The sequence below is a fragment of the Cryptomeria japonica genome, chromosome 2 (genome assembly GCF_030272615.1).
Source record: "Cryptomeria japonica chromosome 2, Sugi_1.0, whole genome shotgun sequence".
In the NCBI taxonomy this organism is placed as follows: Eukaryota; Viridiplantae; Streptophyta; class Pinopsida; order Cupressales; family Cupressaceae; genus Cryptomeria; species Cryptomeria japonica.
Genome location: NC_081406.1, coordinates 397,504,496 through 397,524,685, shown reverse-complemented (window position 1 = coordinate 397,524,685; position 20,190 = coordinate 397,504,496). Strand labels below are relative to the sequence as shown.

At 37.4% G+C, this 20,190-nt stretch overlaps 1 protein-coding gene across 1 annotated transcript in view; it reads left to right on the top strand.

The window, feature by feature from the left end:
* Nucleotides 1-20,190, top strand: part of LOC131064459 (glutamate receptor 3.3) — a 183,087-nt gene that overhangs the window by 119,524 nt on the left and 43,373 nt on the right. Inside the window, exons 3-4 of the mRNA XM_057998608.2 lie at nucleotides 16,098-17,449; nucleotides 17,991-18,271. Coding sequence (XP_057854591.2) covers nucleotides 16,098-17,449; nucleotides 17,991-18,271 — 1,633 coding nt within the window. The remainder of the gene's footprint in view (nucleotides 1-16,097; nucleotides 17,450-17,990; nucleotides 18,272-20,190) is intronic.

The following is a 20,190-nucleotide window of genomic DNA, read 5'->3' as shown; positions in this document are numbered from 1 at the left end:
AACATGCAAGAACTAGGTAAGACCATCCTCCGATCGATGGTTTCAGGATGGATAAATGACCTATCCGACAGTGTAATCTGGCCAGACTGGGAAGAAAGATTGGGAGCAGATAAGGTTTCTTATTCCGTTGGAGACTTGAGTTTTGTTGGTCAGTTCCATTCAGACATATTATGCTTCGAGCGTAATCGCTCCAGCTGGAAGGACGGTTTAAAGCACGTAGACCAGTATCTCGAGGGCATGCAGTACAAAATTCGCCACCCTCCCATGCCTCCTTTCAGTCTCCTCTTCCAGTTATGTATCAAATTCCAGGAATACGTTCGCAAGGAACGGGCAGCAGGTCGTGATTTATGGCGGGAATACCTGCATGGCGAGGACCAGTTTCTAAAGGAGTGTGAAACCGAAATAGAGAAAATAGTTTCTCAAAAGTGTTTTTTCCCTTCCAAATCTTAAAATGCACTTTTTGTCCCAAAAAGGTGACAGTTGACTTTTGGTCAACAAATTGTAAAACTTTTGTGTCCCCTTTTTTGATTTGTTCCAAATTGTTGTAATTATCCCTTTTTGGGTAGTTATTGCCCATTTTGGGGTAGTTGTTGATATTTGCCTCCCATTTATGGGTATGGGCAGCACTGCTTTATGGATGAATCTGGGCCACTTATTTAGATTTAATCTAGGCCATTCATCCTTTTTGTGGCCTATTTAAGGGACTGGTTTTCCCTCATTTTGTAAGAAGTTCTTGGATTGTTGCGAAAGCTCTGAAGGAATTTGCAGGGATTAATACAATGAATTAAGATTGTTTCAAATTTCCTTGTGAGTGCATGGTCTCCTTCTTCACTTAATTTTGAAAGCTTTTAGTTATGTCTATTTATTTTGCACAACAGTTTTTTCAATCAAGCATCTGATAGAATCTTCACAGTCCATACCATTAGAGAATAGCTGATTGCTTTTCTTTCCGCATGGTTAATCTGGACCATTTCATGCTCAGTTCGATTATCAAATATATATACTATGAATGTAGAGATTCTAATATCGTATTTGGTAATATGAAAATCTGGTTTCTCCTTTGAAGATTGCACTAAGTTTATGCAAGCATTGTGTCTAAATGGCTGATGATGCCTAATCTAGTTTCCTGGAGGTGTCTGTCTGCTTGATTGAATCTGCTGTTTTAGTTAGAATTTACAGTTTATATCTCCCTCTCTCTCTCCCTATCCTTCCTTTCTTTTCTCCCCCCTTTTTTATCTATTCGGAAAATCTGCAGTCCTACTAAAACAACTTTAAATTAACCAATATCATCTGATGGAAAGATCGTAAAAGGTTCCGGGGAACTTATCCATAGAACTGCCAGTCAAACGTAAGTCCCCTTGTGTTCCCAGCATAAACACATCAAGCCACTGAGAGATCCCGCAGTCAAGACCTGACAAAAGAAACCTTGAGGTAGTCTCCTTTGATCAAACTTAGAAAACAGCATTAGAGACTTCCTTATCTCAAGAGAGAGTAGGATAATCAGTCGGCTATTCTATTCTGCGTTGGCCGTATGGAGTTTGCAGCAATGCGATTTCAGACACGTCAACAATTAGTTAAGGCACAAAATACAACCTAAGGCAATCAGCTAGTCTGAAACCTCTTCCAGTTTGCTGCCCAGCCAAGACCCTATCCCCATATTTTATAAAATCACTTCTACAGAAGTTTGTTATGAGGTTAGATAAATGTGTATTTTTCAATCCTCTGTAATTTGTAAGCTGAGAAATGTTTCCAGTAATGTTAATGCAATATCTCAGATTTTTCTGATTCTGTTTGTTAGATGATTTGTGATTGATGTCAAGGTGATCTACAAACAAAAACAATAGCACTAAATCATACAAGATTATTGTTATGAAAGTGCATTTTTTTATGCTGTGTTTGTATGGGAATAAGAGATAAACACAATATTTCAAACAAAGAAACGAGACTCGGACTCGGCTCGGACTTGGCAAGGCCGACTCGAACTCGGACTCGGGACTCGGCGTCAGACTCGGCTCCAGACTCGGCTGGACTTGGGATAGTGAAAAACTCAAGAAATTTAGAGATTTTTAAATATTTAAAACTTGTTTCAGACACCCTTTGTTGAATACACCTTAAAGACACAATAACATCATCAAACTCGGCTCATTTGATTACATACACAAGTATACATCAATCACATAAGCATAAACGCAAATTGTAGCTGAAGAAAATAACAAACATAGATATATAAATATTGTCAAATGTATACAATATTACAAAACTCATGGAATAAAAAATCCATGTCATCATATTATCATCATCAAATGTTTCATACAAATACCAAAGGTAAATACAACTACAAGTCTATGGCTCAGAGGAGCCTGCACCCTCCGGCCCCGGCCCCCTGCGAAGGCATCTAAGGTAGGTCTTGGATGATTCGACTACCATAGCCGCTCCCCGTGACACCATGCCATGCTCACCAACATCAGGAACATCCGCGTCACTATCTGCCTCTGAATCTCCTGTCTGTGCTCATGCTCTCCGCTCCTCCTCTGCCATGGCTACAGTCTCAACCTCTATATCTACCTGGTCGATCCAATCAGTGTCAGACTCGGAGGTTAAATTTTCTCTACTTCTATCGATGCAGTTTCCCCCCATATTTTTCGACGGGGGTTTGGGGGAAGCGCCCCCAAGGTGGGGTCAAGGGGCAGCGCCCCTTGCGCGCTCCCTGTCGCGATACAGGGCGAGGTCGAGGGGCAGCGCCCCGCGAGGCCAAAAAAACTTATTACAAGTCTGAATTAGGGTTTCTTTGAGAGTCTTCCTTAGGGCCTGGTTTTGCTCTTGTTGCTAATTGGGTCTTGCTTGGTGAGTGAGTATCATTCTTGAAGGTCCGAGCTAGGTCAAGTTGGTGAGTGATAAAGTCTGGAATGTCAACCTGATCTTCAAATGCCCTGAAATTTGGCTAAGTCTGGAATGTCCTGATCTTGAAATTTGACTAAGTCTGGAAAACTGAAGAATCCTCCAAAAACTAGATTTTGCAATATAACTCTTGGAGGCCCGAAACCACTCTCAAACATCCTGACAGTATATATGGAATATAACTTAAGATATAAGGAAATGTCACTTATACTTAAATGTTATATTCCATAAAATAATCCTGACGGAGAGACCAAAATGTCAAATTTCGCTCCTGACCCTTCCAAAAAAACTTATTACTTTTAAAAAAAACTTTTTAAAATGTTTTTTTTTTGTCATTTTATTAACCCAGCCAGTAGCCGAGTCTAGGGCTCAGGACTCGCCGAGTTTGGCGATTTTGAGCCAAACTCGCCAACTCGGCGAGTCTGGCGAGTTTACTCCCCAGACTCGGACGAGTCCGAGTTCGAGTCCCTAGGACTCGCCGAGCATGACTCGTACTCGGACTCGCCGAGTCTGGGCGAGTCCGGGCGAGTCCCGAATTTTCAAATACTTTCGTCATTGGTTATTCTGTAACTGTTCGAGACTTATGCTATCTGTCATTGGTAATATCATCTGTATGACATTGGCTTCCCAGGTGGAGAATATCGCTTGCAAATGTTCAAACACATGAGATGTAATATGCTTTAATTATTCTTGATCAATGCTGTTATCAAACTGATTTGGTTAAAGTCAATTATACCTGTCATGAGCAGTTAGGTGTTTGTTTTTAGCTTATAACTGCATAAGGTAGGGTAGTTGTTTTAACCATTCTTCAAATGTGATTCAAAAGTATAATGAAGAATTCGATGGAGATGCCTTTTGTAAGTTTGCATAAAAAAAGGATTAGTTGAAAGCGGTTATAACTTCTTTGCAACCATTTATACCAGATTGATAGTTTATAAATAATTGGGTGTGTGGTGTGGAGAAAAAAAAGTTGGGAATGTTATAGAGAAATCTGTATGTAGAAACTCAGAAAATTGTGTATGTTTTTGGTCATGAAGAGATAGTGTTTTCACAGTAAATGTCATTACAACCAAAGATAGAATTTGCAACAAATCAGAACTAGAGAGGATTGATCTAAAATAAGATTGTACGAGAATCGATTCATAATCTCTATGATAGTAACCAGACAATTTGAATGAATGAAGAGGTTTTGACGTGTTCTGAAGGATACTGTATGTGAAATGTTGAAGATATAAATAACAGCGATAAGGGAAACGTATCACTGTGAAGAATATCTACAGGAAGTATCTCAGTTTGAACACCATTTCAGATTTTCAGGTAAAATCATTATAAGTTTGCAGACTTCGCTTTGATTTAGATATTCTTGTAAAAGTATACTCTGGAAACAGTGTTGAATGAAAGATGGTTTTATAATAGTATCGGTGTGTGGGAATATTTTCAGATTCTGGCTTTGCACAGGATTGTAAGAAGTTTGCAGGTTTCTTTCAGTATTTGGATGTCCAGAAAGATATTCATTATCAGTCTGATTTGCTTATTTTCAAAGCCTTATAATTATAAATTTTCAAAGACATTTATCTTTCAGACTGATTTCTAATTTACAGTATATCTTTATTCTGAGTTAAGAAGGCACAGAATCAATCTGTATGTATAAGCTTGAGAGAAGTTGTTGAACAAACTTTATACATGTATAGTTTCAGAAAATGAGATTTTGAGATTCTTGAATTGATATTCAGACTATTGCTTTGTATACTTTGAGGGTTGGTGCTCTCATAAAGTTTTTGATTGGGTTGGTGCCCAAAATGTTGTTTGTGATTCAATTGTGAGGCTGGATTAGGACAGTAGATCCTAGCAGCATTTCTCACCATGGTTTTCCCATCTTGGGTTTCCACGTTTGCTCGTGTTTTGTCTTCATTGTGTGGTGTTTCTTTTCAGTTTTCAGTTTGGTGCTTACATCTCAACATTCAATTTAAAAGCAATCTTTAAGAATGTTTTAATTGAATAAGGTTTTAAGATTTATTTACTACTGATTCCACCTCCCTGGCCCTCCCCATCCCACCCCACCTCACCCCACTCTTAGTAGTAAACTTGTGTTCTACACTGTTATAATTGAAATTTGAAATCTTCCGTAGGAACATTAGAAATAAATATTGCATATTTTGAATGCATCCACTGCAATTATAAACTGTTAAATTTATCAAATTACACAAGGTTGCATCATTACAGTAGGTATTTTATCAAACATTTGTGAACATTCAAAAGAAAAATTGGGTAAGTGCATTATAGTTACTGTAGACGAATAAAAATGACCATATTTGCACCAAGAAGTCCTCTGTGTGTGTGTGGACAAGTCTTTTAGAATATTTTCACATTTCAAGTTCTATCGACCCACTTTTCCCGCATACAGTTACAATGGTTGAATGCTAGGCATAATGTGGTTCAAACGCAGAGGCATGTTCAAGTATGTTTCTCTTCATTGGCTAGCTTACAAAAATAAGGTTTCAAGGAGATTGTACAAACATCTTAGAAGAGAAAAGTTTCATGATGTCCTTGATGACATATTCACATAATTAAATAGGATAATAGGAAGCATTCCATTCATGGATGTTTGTTTAATGAACATGGTTAGTACTTGTGTCATAGGGTTCACCGAATTTTTGGCTTCAAGTTCGAAATTCAGCGGACTTATAAATAATAAATGAAATTAGTGAAAATTTGACTGAAAATTCGTTTGGAAAAATCCTAAAGGGCCACTATAGTTTTATTAAAAAATATTTTCATAAAGATTTTTTTAGGAATTTTTTGATAGTTTTTTTGTTATAAATAACACTGTGACCTCATGAAACACAGTATGTCTGTTGAAGATGAAGTTTGGTTGCTAGCACAACAAATTTCTTTTGTCTACATGATAGAGGACTGAAGTTTGAAGGCACAAGTTTGTATTTCACATCGGGAAGGTTGGAAAACCTATTGAAGAGGATGAGAAAAATTGTATTCAGTGTTGCCTTTTCACAGTATATTATAACATTTATAGTTTCTGCCATGAGAAGAAACTTGTATTCAATATTTGCCTTTTCCACGGGACTTTTCAACAAACCTGCATCACCCTACATTGCAAGCTTTGCATGAACTTGCATCACCAACTATTAATTGCGACCCCTGCGTACTAGGAGTCTGCAAGATATGTCGTCGCCACATTTGTAGTTTTTTATATTTTAAAAAATTGTAAACAATGATTTTAAATTTTATTATTTTATTTATATAATCATATGGTTTTTAAATAGAATAAAATTTAGTAATTTAATATTTTTTTAAATAGAATTTATTATTTTTATTTTGCTATTTAGATTTAATGTTTTAAAATAAAAGTTTAGTGATTGTTTTATTCTATTTTTTTGGTAATAAATTTTTTTTGATGGTAAGAATAGAAATTTAGTATTGAAATAAAATCTAGTATTAATTTTGGTTTTTTACATAAAATTTAGCATTTTTTATTTAGTAATATCTAAGTATTTTGATAATTTTTTGGATATATAATTAGTAAATTATATTACTTATATTTAAAAAAAATTAAATTTAGACAAGGTGAATTCAATGTCAATTTTTTTTTTTGAATTTTACCCTTTCAGAACTTCATGCAAATTTTATTGTTGCCAAACAAGAACTCGAATTCGAACCTTGTGAATTAGGTTAGTACCACAATTTGTAAGATTGAAGGATGATCAAACTCTTTTAGGTGGCTCTTTGTGTTAGATTTGTAATTTGAGAATTGCCATTTGCCCTTGTAGGCACATTTAATGTCTATTTCTGTTGGAATCGTGTGTCGTTGCACCAAAAGATCGAACTATCAACGCTCGATACATATGCCAGATTTAATCCGATCCACGGGAGGCAGTTAAGCCATTCCACGAGTCTCCAAGGAGGTGCTGACCACCAAGTCAACAATCTCCCCCCTCAGCACCGACTGAGCCTTCAGCACCCACTGAAGGGCTATGTTACTAGAACGAGAACGAATATTGTAATGACGACGACAACGTGACGAGAAACGGAAATCGTAACGGCAACAACAATGTGACGAGAAACGGGATATCAAGAGGTTGCGTATAAGAAATGTGTGTGTGTGTATATATATATATATACACACACACACACATATATTATCTTATTACAAAATTTTATCAAAGTATAATTCTTGTCATTGACAATTTAATCATTAAGTAAATATATATATATATATATATGTATATATATCAATTTTATAAAAAAAAATATTTAAATAGTTTCATATTTTATGAAACATAAAACTGTTTTATTAATGATCAAGAAATATGGCTAAAAACTTATGGGATTGAGTGGGAGTTGGAGATATACATCATAAAAATTGTAGATGTTGTACAGAAATTGTTCAATTAATCCATGAATCATATAGGGTTTCACATGCCCAAAAACTGACAACCAATCAACGTCAATCTGCAATTTATCAGTAAAAAATATTATAACTTGGCTATACTGTCATTAATTTGCACTTGCAGTAGTTGCTACGTAGGTAAACTGAAAGATCAACTCCCATGTTCCCCGACCTTTGACTAGAAACGCCCTCGAAATGTGTTGGACTGCTAGAAACGGGCGTTGGCGATGGGAAATACCGTCTCGGTCGTTGAAACGTGAAACGACGTGCTCTCGTCACGTTTCTCACAACATAGCTGAAGGGAGACTTGAACCCGTGACCCGAGGCTTTGATACCAATTGTTGGAATGTAATGTCCCCTTCTCAGTGATGTGCATTCAGTGGTCCATTGGCCTATTCCGGAGACCTGTAGGCTGATTGGAAAGGAGAATTAGGGTTTCCAACTTTTGTAGAGTTCTGCACGAGCTTTCTAGGGTTTGTCAGGAGGGAATTCTTCAGTTCTGCTTATGGTTTCCTTCTGGGTTTTCCATGAACTCCAGGGTGGCATAACATGCATTTGTTTCTTTGGTGAAGTCAGAACTTACTATTTTTAGTAAGTTAGGGTTTGGCTGTTTGGTTGATGCAGTTCTACTAAGCTTTCCAAGCTCTTTCTCTGGGTGCGAAGATTATGTTTTTCGGAGCAGTATTTCTTGACTTACTATTTTTAGTAAGTGGTTGTGTTGAGCATTTTTATTTTTAGCAGTCTCGGACAGGGTTCTGACTCAGCACAATTCAGTGGTCTTCATCGCACAACTTCATCCTTGATTTTGGTATTGATCAGTATTGGAGTTATAAGTTATTTAATTAATTATTAATTCCTTATCCTAAGGTTTGATATTTAATTATTTTATTACTGATTAATCGTGTTTTGGGTGACTTGGGGAAAAGGATAAATATATGCTACTAATATCATTATTTCCCTTAGTTAGGCGGCGCTGAGAATGATTAAACATGTCATGTTCATATTGTTTTAATATTGCAAGTTGTTCACCTAGCAAAAGTGCGAACTTTGCCTAGGGAGTTGGAAATAAGTGGACGCCATTTTGAAGGGACATGTTTAATTAAATTCAAATGTGTTGGGTGCATTGGAGGACATGTAATCTGGGCAAATTTGTGTGCATTTGCATTTGAATTTGGTGGAGCAAGAAGTTATAAATAAGAGCCTTGGGCTCTCTTTTTGGATATCTACGAAAATTGCATTGTTATGCTGCCGGTTTGGCGACTGAAAATCTGAGCTTCGAAGTGTGGCTTCCTAGCTAAGTCTCAGTTTCGTACTTGCAAGATAGTACCTAGCTGTGTCCATGTATTCCCAGTGCTGTTGGTGAGTGAGTTGCAGATTGTGGAGTGCTCTATTTGGGATTGGAGTGTTTTTTGGTTGCTGGTCGCGGGACTGCTAAAAGTGTATTTTGCTCACACCTCTTGACCAGGCGATTCCATCATTCTGGGTACCGGCTCATCCTTCCTTCTACCACTGGCGATGCATATTGTAAGTTTTTAGCATCTTATTTTGAGTGTGGATTTTTATATTGCAAATCGAACTTCCCAGGTTAGGCGTTGGGTTTTGTGAATGCATTGGGAAGCGTGCAAAATAATTATGGGTGTTTCGATGGCTTTCTTTGGGTTTGTTTTCATTGTAGCTGGTATAGCTATTGTTTAGAACAGATTTGGGGTGAATTGGGTGAGTATTGAGAGAGTTGTGAGCGTTTTAGTGAATCCATAGGCTGCTGGTTTTGTAATTCCAGCCTACAGATTTTTTATGTTAGCAGAAATTTCATGTTTCTTATCTGGATGTTCCACATTACTCTCTTCTCACATTATCTTGATTATTGTAAGGTTAAGTAGTAGTACTACTAACCAATTCTGGTTTGTAACTCTCACCCCGCTGAAAAGTGGAAGAGGCTGGCTTGCCGCCTATTTTCAAGTAAATTGTAATTCAGTCCTCTCATTGCATAAGTGGTCGAATGATGTCTGAGTGTAATGGTCCTCCCGCTGCATAAGCGGTTGAGTTGAGATTGTTTTGTAATTTCAGTCCTCCCGCTGAAATATCGCTGTTGAGTGATTTGTGCCTTTGTATGTTTCTCTTGGCTGGTTCATCGCCAAGTTTCTTGCATTCCCGCTGGATAAGCGGAAGGGGCTGACTTGCCGTCCAAGCATTGTATTGTTTCCAGTTATTTGAAGCTAACGATCCCCTCAACACCGTATGCTCTCACCTTCCCAGATTGGGCACTAGGTGATCAGAAAGTGGAAGGGTTGCATTTTCCAGCAAGTTTTTAGTTTATGCTTTCTAACCTTAATGGGTTATCTGTTTGTGGATGATTATTATTGGCCTAAAAAACAAAAAAAATAACTGGGATATTACAGTGGTATCAGAGCTGGTTTTCCTGCCAGCTTGTGTGTTCGGTTGATCAGATCATAAGTTCTTCCTTCCATCCTATTGGGTCGTGGTTTATTGGTTGCATATCAGAGTTTGGAAGAATGTCTACTATAGATAAGTCTATTTGTGAGTTAATGCAAGGTTTGATTAATTTGATGAAGGATCCAGATATTTAAATGGGGTTTGTAAAGGTTCTTGCAAATTCCAAACATAAGGAAGTGTCTGAAAAACAATATCTTTAATAAAAAGACAAATGATGGAGTTGGTGTTTTGACACCTAACTTTGAGACAGTGCTTCATGAAGACTCTTTGGTGATGCATGCACCTACCATTGATGAGGTTGTCATTCAAGAAGAAGAAAAAACAATATTTGAGGTTGTGCATGATGAATCTCTTAATGTTTCTTATGGAGCTAGAGACAGTGTTGAATGCACTCATGTGCTTCTTGAGGAAGAGCAGATGAAAATTGAAGATGTTGAACAAGAGGAAAAGGTTAACAGATTGTTGGATGGAGATTCATGTTATGAAGCTGAAAATATTGCAGCTAATGATGAAGTTCCTAATGAACAAGAGGCTGTCCTGTTTTGTGAGTTTAAAATATGCCAAAATGATGACATTCAAGGGGCAGATTTAGAGGATCAATCAGAAATTGCATTTCAGAACAATGGTGTTGAGACTCATATTTTGAAGAATGAGCTTGACCAAATTCTGAAAGTCTTTGAGCGATGTCCTAAATTGGAATTTTCAGATTTAGGACAGCAGGATTGTTGGTCTAAGTTGGACAAAGGAAATATTTTTCAAATTGTTGATAACCCATTGTTTGAGATGGGTAAAGTGAAAACATATGACAATGCACTGTTTGAGTGGGAAGATGGAACATTACTTGGTTCTAGCATTGCTCTTGGTGAGAATAGCAATGTGTGGAAATTAAGAGAAGATTCAAGATCTAAGTTGGATGATACGTGGAGCTATGGTGAGCACTTTTTAACTAAACATAGTAATCAGCCCTTTAGCACTTGGGATCTGGGTATGATGGCACCTAGCGATGACAAGGAACCTGTGTGGGATGAATTTCCCTTTGATCCTGATGAAGCTCAAAAAGCAGATTGTGTTGTAAAGTTAGAGGACCATATGGGTTTTGATGCTGGAAAGTTTAAAGAGATTTTAAAATGCAAATCTGATTCACCTATTGATGAAGTTGGTAGTAAGCAAAAAGTGGAAGATTTAGTAGAATCTGATCCTCTTCATCATATTGAGCAATTGCAGCTAGTTGGTGGAGTTAGACGAGAGTCTTGGAGCAGCTATGGGGGCCGTGTTTGCAAGAAACAAAGTTCTGATTTTTTCTTGTTGCCTATCAACAGTACACCATCTATGCATTCTTATGAGTGGGATGGTCAATTCAAGGTGTCTGTTGAAAAAGAAATGCAAGCTCTATCCCAATTTGATCACACACATAGTTTGATTGAAGAACTCTATTGGAAGGCTCAAATGGATGAGAGACAAAAAGGGGTTAAGGATGAAGTTACTCTCCCTAATCTGCAACTTATCAAAGACTCTTTGGAAATATTGAAGTCAAATTACATACACTTGATTAAAGATCGAGATTATGCCTTTGAACTTGCAAGGAAGACCACTAGTGCATTCCAAGGGGAAGAGAGGAAACTCTTGAGCTTGAGTCAACAAAGGACACGTTAGGAAATACTCAATTGGCTCTAATGGAGTTAGAAGATCAGTTTGCTGATTTCAAACTTCTCAAGGAGCAAGAGAATGCACAAAGAGCTGAAGAAATCGAGCAAGTTATTGGTGAACTTGATAGCCTTCAAGAGGAGTTTGATCTTGAGAACTTCACAAGAAAAACAAAGGTTGCATGTGCAGATTCGGATCAGCAAGATGGAAGTCAGCAAGAAGAAAGGGATGGCTTCCAAGTTCTTGAAAACCCTCTCTTTGTGATGGATGGTTTCAACATCTTTGGCATCAAGATGTTGTCTAAACACAGTTTAGAAGTCATCCAAGGTTTCATCGCAGCAGCAAGGAGTGAAGATTTCAGATTTGTTACTCATGAAGTAGGGGAGAAAGGACCAGAACATGGTGATTGCATGCTTGATAACCCATTTCTTGGGTTGAATAATAATAAGGCTCATACTAGTCCATTTTGGGAGTTGGATTTGAGGACAACATTTGCTCCATACTCCAATGTTGTTAAAGCTTTCATGGTTAAGCTTCAAGGGTTCACTAGAGAAGACACCAATTTCTTAAGAATGCACTTGGTCCTCACTAGTACTTGGGGATGTGTTGAGTTTTCTTTTCAGTGTATTGAAAATCACCTTTAGTTGGGAATCCAAGCTCGAGATCGTCAACCTAGTCTGATCGAGCTTGTTACATGTGGAAAGGACCTTTGGAGGGATAAGGAACAAATTTTCAGTCTTAATGGTGTTGTTCCGTTCTTTACCAGCCATTTGATGGTTCCTTTTTCTCATCAACTAGTGGATTGGAAAGATATTATGAGCAAAGGATGGTTCTCTGTGGAGTTGGAGTCACTAGAGAGGATATTTCCAGCCCTGAATGTGAGCATATGTGTTGTTTTGGATGATGATTTCTTATGTTGCAACAGCTGTTCATCTTCTTGGAAGCTGATTTTTCTAAAATCGGATCTCAAGACAATCATTTCAGACTTGGTGGGCTGTTGGTGTACTCTTTTTCAGACTTCACAGTCTCTTGGCAGAATTGGTTTATGGTCTCAGATGAGAGGTATGGCGAGTTGGGGCTATCAGTATCTGTATATGGGAAGTGTTCAAGCTTTAACTAGTGGTTATTCTTATGCCCTCTCTTCTACTTATGATGGGGACAGCGAGCCTTTGCTTTCTATGGTTCATCATTCTGAGGTGCTTGGAGTGGGAACTATAAGAGATTTTAGAAGTCTCTGTGGTTGCACCAGAATAATTCAATTGAGGCCTAGTGGATTCATGCGGAGTTATGGGGATGAGGTTGTTGAGCTCTTGCAAAGGATTGTTTTCATCTTTGCAGGGAGATTTGGAGAAGTCACATTTACAGTCATGGCTCTGCTTGACACCTTGGGAAGATATGTTGTGGAGTTTGATCGTGAGTTCAGTAGGGTTTATTTCCTATTGCCAAGGCTTGTGATAGACAGTGGCACTATTGATATTGATTACTCAGAGCTTTATGGGCATGAGATGTTGCATGATATTGATTTCAGTCCTTCAAGGTTTTCCAGTTTGAGTATCATGAATGGTAACATTTTGGAGTTGCAAGGGAGGTTAGTGCAGTTTGAGCGTGATGTTTTCCTTGATGTGATCAGAGTGGTGCAACATCGACATGGTGGGTTCTTCTTGAGACAGGCATGGGACCCTGGGATCGTACTTGCTTTGGTGCGGATCAGTTTAAAATTTTCGGGAGTTGTGATGGCATTGCTTGAGGACAAGCGATTTTGGGAAGGGCGGATTGTAATGTCCCCTTCTCAGTGATGTGCATTCAGTGGTCCATTGGCCTATTCCGGAGACCTGTAGGCTAATTGGAAAGGAGAATTAGGGTTTCCAACTTTTGTAGAATTCTGCACGAGCTTTCTAGGGTTTGTCAGGAGGGAATTCTTCAGTTCTGCTTATGGTTTCCTTCTGGGTTTTCCATGAACTCCAGGGTGGCATAACATGCATTTGTTTCTTTGGTGAAGTCAGAACTTACTATTTTTAGTAAGTTAGGGTTTGGCTGTTTGGTTGATGCAGTTCTACTAAGCTTTCCAAGCTCTTTCTCTGGGTGCGAAGATTCTGTTTTTCGGAGCAGTATTTCTTGACTTACTATTTTTAGTAAGTGGTTGTGTTGAGCATTTCTATTTTTAGCAGTCTCGGACAAGGTTCTGACTCAGCACAATTCAGTGGTCTTCATCGCACAGCTTCATCCTTGATTTTGGTAATAAACAGTATTGGAGTTATAAGTTATTTAATTAAATATTAATTCCTTATCCTAAGGTTTGATATTTAATTATTTTATTACTGATTAATTGTGTTTTGGGTGACTTAGGGAAAAGGATAAATATATGCTACTAATATCATTATTTCCCTTAGTCAGGCGGCACTGAGAATGATTAAACATGTCATGTTCATATTGTTTTAATATTGCAAGTTGTTCACCTAGCAAAAGTTCGAACTTTGCCTAGGGAGTTGGAAATAAGTGGATGCCATTTTGAAGGGACATGTTTAATTAAATTCAAATGTGTTGGGTGCATTGGAGGACATGTAATTTGGGCAAATTTGTGTGCATTTGCATTTGAATTTGGTGGAGCAAGAAGTTATAAATAAGAGCCTTGGGCTCTCTTTTTGGATATCTACGAAAATTGCATTGTTATGCTGCCGGTTTGGCGACTGAAAATCTGAGCTTCGAAGTGTGGCTTCCTAGCTAAGTCTCAGTTTCGTACTTGCAAGATAGTACCTAGCTGTGTCCATGTATTCCCAGTGCTATTGGTGAGTGAGTTGTAGATTGTGGAGTGTTCTATTTGGGATTGGAGTGTTTTTTGGTTGCTGGTCGCGGGACTGCTGAAAGTGTATTTTGCTCACACCTCTTGACCAGGCGATTCCATCATTCTGGGTACCGGCTCATCCTTCCTTCCTACCACTGGCGATGCATATTGTAAGTTTTTAGCATCTTATTTTGTGTGTGGATTTTTATATTGCAAATCGAACTTCCCAGGTTAGGCGTTGGGTTTTGTGAATGCATTGGGAAGCGTGCAAAATAATTATGGGTGTTTCGATGGCTTTCTTTGGGTTTGTTTTCATTGTAGCTGGTATAGCTATTGTTTAGAACAGATTTGGGGTGAATTGGGTGAGTATTGAGAGAGTTATGAGCGTTTTAGTAAATCCATAGGCTGCTGGTTTTGTAATTCCAGCCTGCAGATTTTTGATGTTAGCAGAAATTTCATGTTTCTTATTTGGATGTTCCGCATTACTCTCTTCTCACATTATCTTGATTATTGTAAGGTTAAGTAGTAGTACTACTAACCAATTCTGGTTTGTAACTCTCACCCCGTTGAAAAGTGGAAGAGGCTGGCTTGCCGCCTATTTTCAAGTAAATTGTAATTCAGTCCTCCCACTGCATAAGTGGTCGAGTGATGTCTGAGTGTAATGGTCCTCCCGCTGCATAAGCGGTTGAGTTGAGATTGTTTTGTAATTTCAGTCCTCTCGCTGAAATATCGCAGTTGAGTGATTTGTGCCTTTGTATGTTTCTCTTGGCTGGTTCATCACCAAGTTTCTTGCATTCCAGCTGGATAAGCGGAAGGGGCTGGCTTGCCGCCCAAGCATTGTATTGTTTCCAGTTATTTGAAGCTAACGATCCCCTCAACACCGTATGCTCTCACCTTCCCACATTGGGCACTTGGTGATCAAAAAGTGGAAGGGTTGCATTTTCCAGCAAGTTTTCAGTTTATGCTTTCTAACCTTAACGGGTTATCTGTTTGTGGATGATTATTATTGGCCTAAAAAACAAAAAAAATAACTAGGATATTACATGGAATCATTTGCCATTGCGCCAAAAGCTCAAACTATCAACGCCCAATACATATGCCAGATTTAACCCGACTCACAGGAGGCGGTTAAGCCATGTCACGAGTCTCCAAGGAGGTGCTGACCACAAGTCAACAATTTCTTCTTGAAACCTTTTCCATAGTTATCTGCTTTTGGAGGCTTAACCTTATCAGCAAACAAAATTGACCTTGACAATGGAGCAACTTTCAAACGAGAACAAATCTAGTCATGAAATTTAGTTCTAATCTGCAACAGATTTGATTAGCAAACACTAATAAACACAAGAAGATGCCTTCGCAAAGATGATATTTTTAGGGGGCAACAGGTATTGACCATTATTATATGCTTGTCTTATTGCCGTGTAATACCTCAGTGATAATTACAAAAACATTTATGAGAATAGGTATATAATATCTCATATACCTGTGTAATCTGAGTGTGAAATTTTTATTAGTGGTTTTATTTGTAAATATTTATTTGTAATTAAAACAAATAAATTTTAAACTCTTTTTTTCCCTTCTGTATGATTGTGGGTGGGAGTGGATGAGGAAATTTCCAATACCATCCCTATTTTTAAACTATACCCGCTCCCTCATTTCTTCTTTCATGTAACTTTGGTTTACTTGTTCTAAATGCATATATTTAAATTTTATATTCACCTTTCCCCTATATTTGTGTTTCACATATTTCATTTATCATCCAAGGAGCATGGTTATTTTCTATATGTAATAAACTTCCTAAAACAACTATGTAAAAATCAAGTATTCTTATTTTCTTTTAATACCCTCAAATTTATGCTCAAATTTGATTTCTTTTTTAGCTGCTTGAAAAGAGATTGCCTTTATTATGCGCAGCAATGAAATTACTTGGAGAAGACATAGTTGCTATAATTGGGCCTCAAACATCGGCTGGAGTCCATTCAATTGCTAAGGTGGCAGAAGCAGTACATGTTCCCTTGGTCTCATTCTCAGCTACGGATTCATCACTATCAAGAAAACAATACCCTTATTTCACAAGGGTGGTATTTAATGATGGCTTGCAGATGACTGCGATTGCTAGCATTATTGGCAATCATGGATGGAGAGAAGCAGTTGTTTTATTCATGGATGACAATCTTGGATGGAATGCTATTGATTCCCTAAGTTGTGCACTAGAGCCCTACGGAAGTAAAATTGTGTATAAACTAGCACTTCATCCCAATCTAGATATGACAGAACTGTATCATAATCTAATTCAACTACAGAACATGAGATCCAAGGTATTTGTAGTCCATGTGCAACCTAATTTTGGTCGAAGTATACTTTTGGCTGCTCATAACTTGAAGTTGTTTGATGAAGGTCATGTATGGATTATCACAGATGCAATTGTAAGGACTTTGGATGCGGTATACTCTGATGTTGGTCTCTGGAAGGAGACTCGTGGTATTATTGGTGTCAGAAGCTATATGCCAATGTCTTCAAAGCTTAAATCTGTTCAATCTGAATTGAGGAGCAAGCTGGGAGAGAAGCATGCAACAGGTCAATCACTAAATGCATATGGATTTTATGCATATGATGCCATATGGACAGTTGCAAAAGCTCTGAATGGTTTCTTGGGAAAGCAGAAAAATTTGTCCTTTACACATGCAGCTGCTAGTGGAAGAGCTGGTAGGGCAAAGTTTAGGGTATTTGAGAATGGACATTTACTTTTAAATGAGATTTTGAATGTTAAATTTTCAGGTGCAACAGGACATGTGAAACTAGATACAAGAGGGGAACGAGTGCGCACTACCTTTGAAGTTGTGAACTTTGTTCACAAGAAAGTGCATATTGTTGGGTATTGGAAAGAAAGAACTGGATACTATACAATTCTTTCAGATGTTAATGGTAGGAGTATAGGTCGCAGAGTATCAAAGGCACCTACAGGGGATCGAAGTGTGAGTGATGATATTTGGTCTAGAGGCAGTTCCAGAAATCCTTATGACTGGTCTATTAAAAACTATTTAAAGTCCATTCAGGTTGCGTTTCCAAAAGATGCCATACAGAGGGGGTTAGTTTCTACTACAGTTGACAAGAACAATACTACAATTTTTCATGGTTTCTTTATAGATGTATTTGAAGCTGCCATAGCATATCTTCCTTATAATGCCAGTTATACTTATATACCTCTTGGGAATGGAAGCTCAACCCACAATCTGGAAAACCTTCTCCAAAAGCTTGCTGACAAGGTACAGATTCTGAATCTTGTTTAGAAAATTAGTGTACAAGTGATTCTTACCTGTATTTTTTTTCAGTGTGATAGGAGTAAAAATTATCAAACTGATTTTCCTTGAATCTGAGATGTTTAGAAAGATTTAGATGTCCAAGATCATCTGCTTTTCTTAGAATTGATGGAATAATTAAAGATGACAATATGGAAAATGTGAAATCTGTTTACTTGGCAAGCTGCATTCTTAAATAAGTCTCGACTTCTTAACAAATTATCTAAGCTATATCTGAAGAATGTTTCAAATATTACTTTACAATAGAAGCAATATAAGCTTTCAGGTATTTGTCAAGATTTTACTACTTAAAATTGTGTATTTTTGTGGAGCTACTACGTAGAAGTAATATTGAGAATTGCTTACCTCGAGAAGTCATATTGTTTTCAAACATGGATGATAAATATTACATAAAATTCCTATAGCAATCATTTCTTTTATGTTCTCTGATATACAAAGAGCATAAAATATGATATGAAATGCTCAAGTTTTTCCTCTTGTCATGCAGGAATATGATGCAGCAATAGGAGATATAGCTATCACACCAAGTCGCTTACGAATTGTTGACTTCACACAACCTTATGTGGCCTCTGGGCTGGTCTTTGTAGTCTGTATGAAGGGTTACTCCTCAGCTGAAATATGGTCTTTCATGAAACCATTTACCCCAGCTATGTGGTTTACAATGCTGGCATTTATTATTTTCACAGGTTTAGTTGTTTGGATGCTCGAACATAGAAATAACAAGGACTTTCAAGGCAAGCTAAAGAAACAAATTGCCACAGCTGTTTGGTGTGTAAATATTTTCCAAAACATACTATTTTCCTCTTTTTTTTTCCATTAGCTTTTTGGTGAAGACTGCATGTTATGGAAACACATAGTACTTGGCTATTTGGGTGGGCATTGACTTATTAAGCTCTTTATCAGATAGCTTGACTAAGAATCAACAAAGGGAGTTAAGGAACATATGCAGATGCTAATTTTCCCAGTTCATATCAATAATAAGATTTATCAGTTCTTCAATTTCCAGCATGAATAATGAAGAGAATATTATCTTGTGATATGCCAAATTAAAGATTGATAGGTTTCTTACGTTTCTCATATGACATATAGTCACACTGCGAGTTTCTCAGGTGAGTTTGTCTAGGTTTAATAAACTGATAATTAACAGAAATGTTAGGTCACTTTGCCCACACTCTCTCAAATTTGGAGCCTCAAGTTAAACACAATGATTAAATACTCATTCTAATCAAAAGAATACCCTAGTAGTGGGCTTATGGCATACGTCTACCCATAGTTTTAAAACTCGTGGACTCACGAGTCCATTGGCAGGCCGAGTCGACTCGCGAGCCGAGTCCTTCCTAAGGACTTGTGAGTCTTTCACTTGGACTCGCGAGTCTTTCGCCCGGACTCGCGCGACCCAACAAACACGCCCAACAAGTTATTAAAGTGTTTTTTTTATACTTTTTTCATTCATTTGGCATTGTTTCTTTGTGAAAACATGTTTGCAGGGTTTGAAGTTAGTCTCATTCTCTTCATCAGAATATATACATGAAATATAACATTTAAGTATAAGTCATAAGTTATATTTCATGTATATATTGGCAAGATGTTTGAGAGTGGTTTCAAATCTCTACGAGTTATAATGCAAATTTAGGTTTTAGAAGATCTTTTAAATTTTTAGACTTAGTCAAATTTCAGTAATCAGTAGGCTCCTATTAGCATTCTCTCGCTCTCTCTATCTCACTCACTTTATCTACCCCGAATTTTAGACCTATCTATCTCCCTATCACTCTTCCTCTATCCCCTCTCTCTACCACTTTCTATCTCAGTCTCTCCTCTCTCCCCCAAGATCTAGACCTATCATTATATGTAATTTTGTAAACATTTATAAACTTATGCTGCTATTATACATTTTAAAGTTTGAAACTATGAATATGAATGATGAAATTTCAAATATTGAGTGTTTGGAGATCATATGACATGTGTAATGTTTCAATTATGGCACTTATGTTCTCTAAATGCATTAATTTCTTTATGGTTTTTTGTAAAACTACGGTTTTTTTTTGCTGTCTTTGGCGAGTCTTTCTCGAGTCCGATTTCGTGCTTTTGGTTTGCCGAGTCCGAGTTTTGAAACTTTGCGTCTACCTTAAGGGAGGATACACCAAAATATCCTTTCATGAGATCCTAATAAATCAATACCTCACATGATGATGATGTACAATGGAATTCTAACTGAAAATGACTTAGGTCTCAAATTATCCATTGAACTGCATATAACTAACCTAGGGTATGCATGACACATGTCAGCTACTCTATATCCGCTAAATGTTGTGTGCATAGGTTCATAACATAGGCATCCTAACACTTTTCTCCAACATGTTACTCTTTATTAAGTGGACTGGACTTCCATTTTTGCATCCGTTAATGCAAATTCATAGATGTGAATCGAACACAATTTTCGTAAATTTGAGCAATCTTTGAGCTCGGTCAGCTACTTTAACTTAATGCATAACTAATCATATTCACTTGTCAGGGAGAAAAGATAGAAAATAGTTTAACAGAAAATAAGAAAGGATGATGCATTGAGATAGTTAATTGTTAGCTTATCTGATAGAAAAGCACAAAACATTTAGTCTAGTTTGCTATGTGCATATAAAAGAAAAACTCATCTATATGCAAAAGGTAAGAAATTAGTACTTCAAAGAACA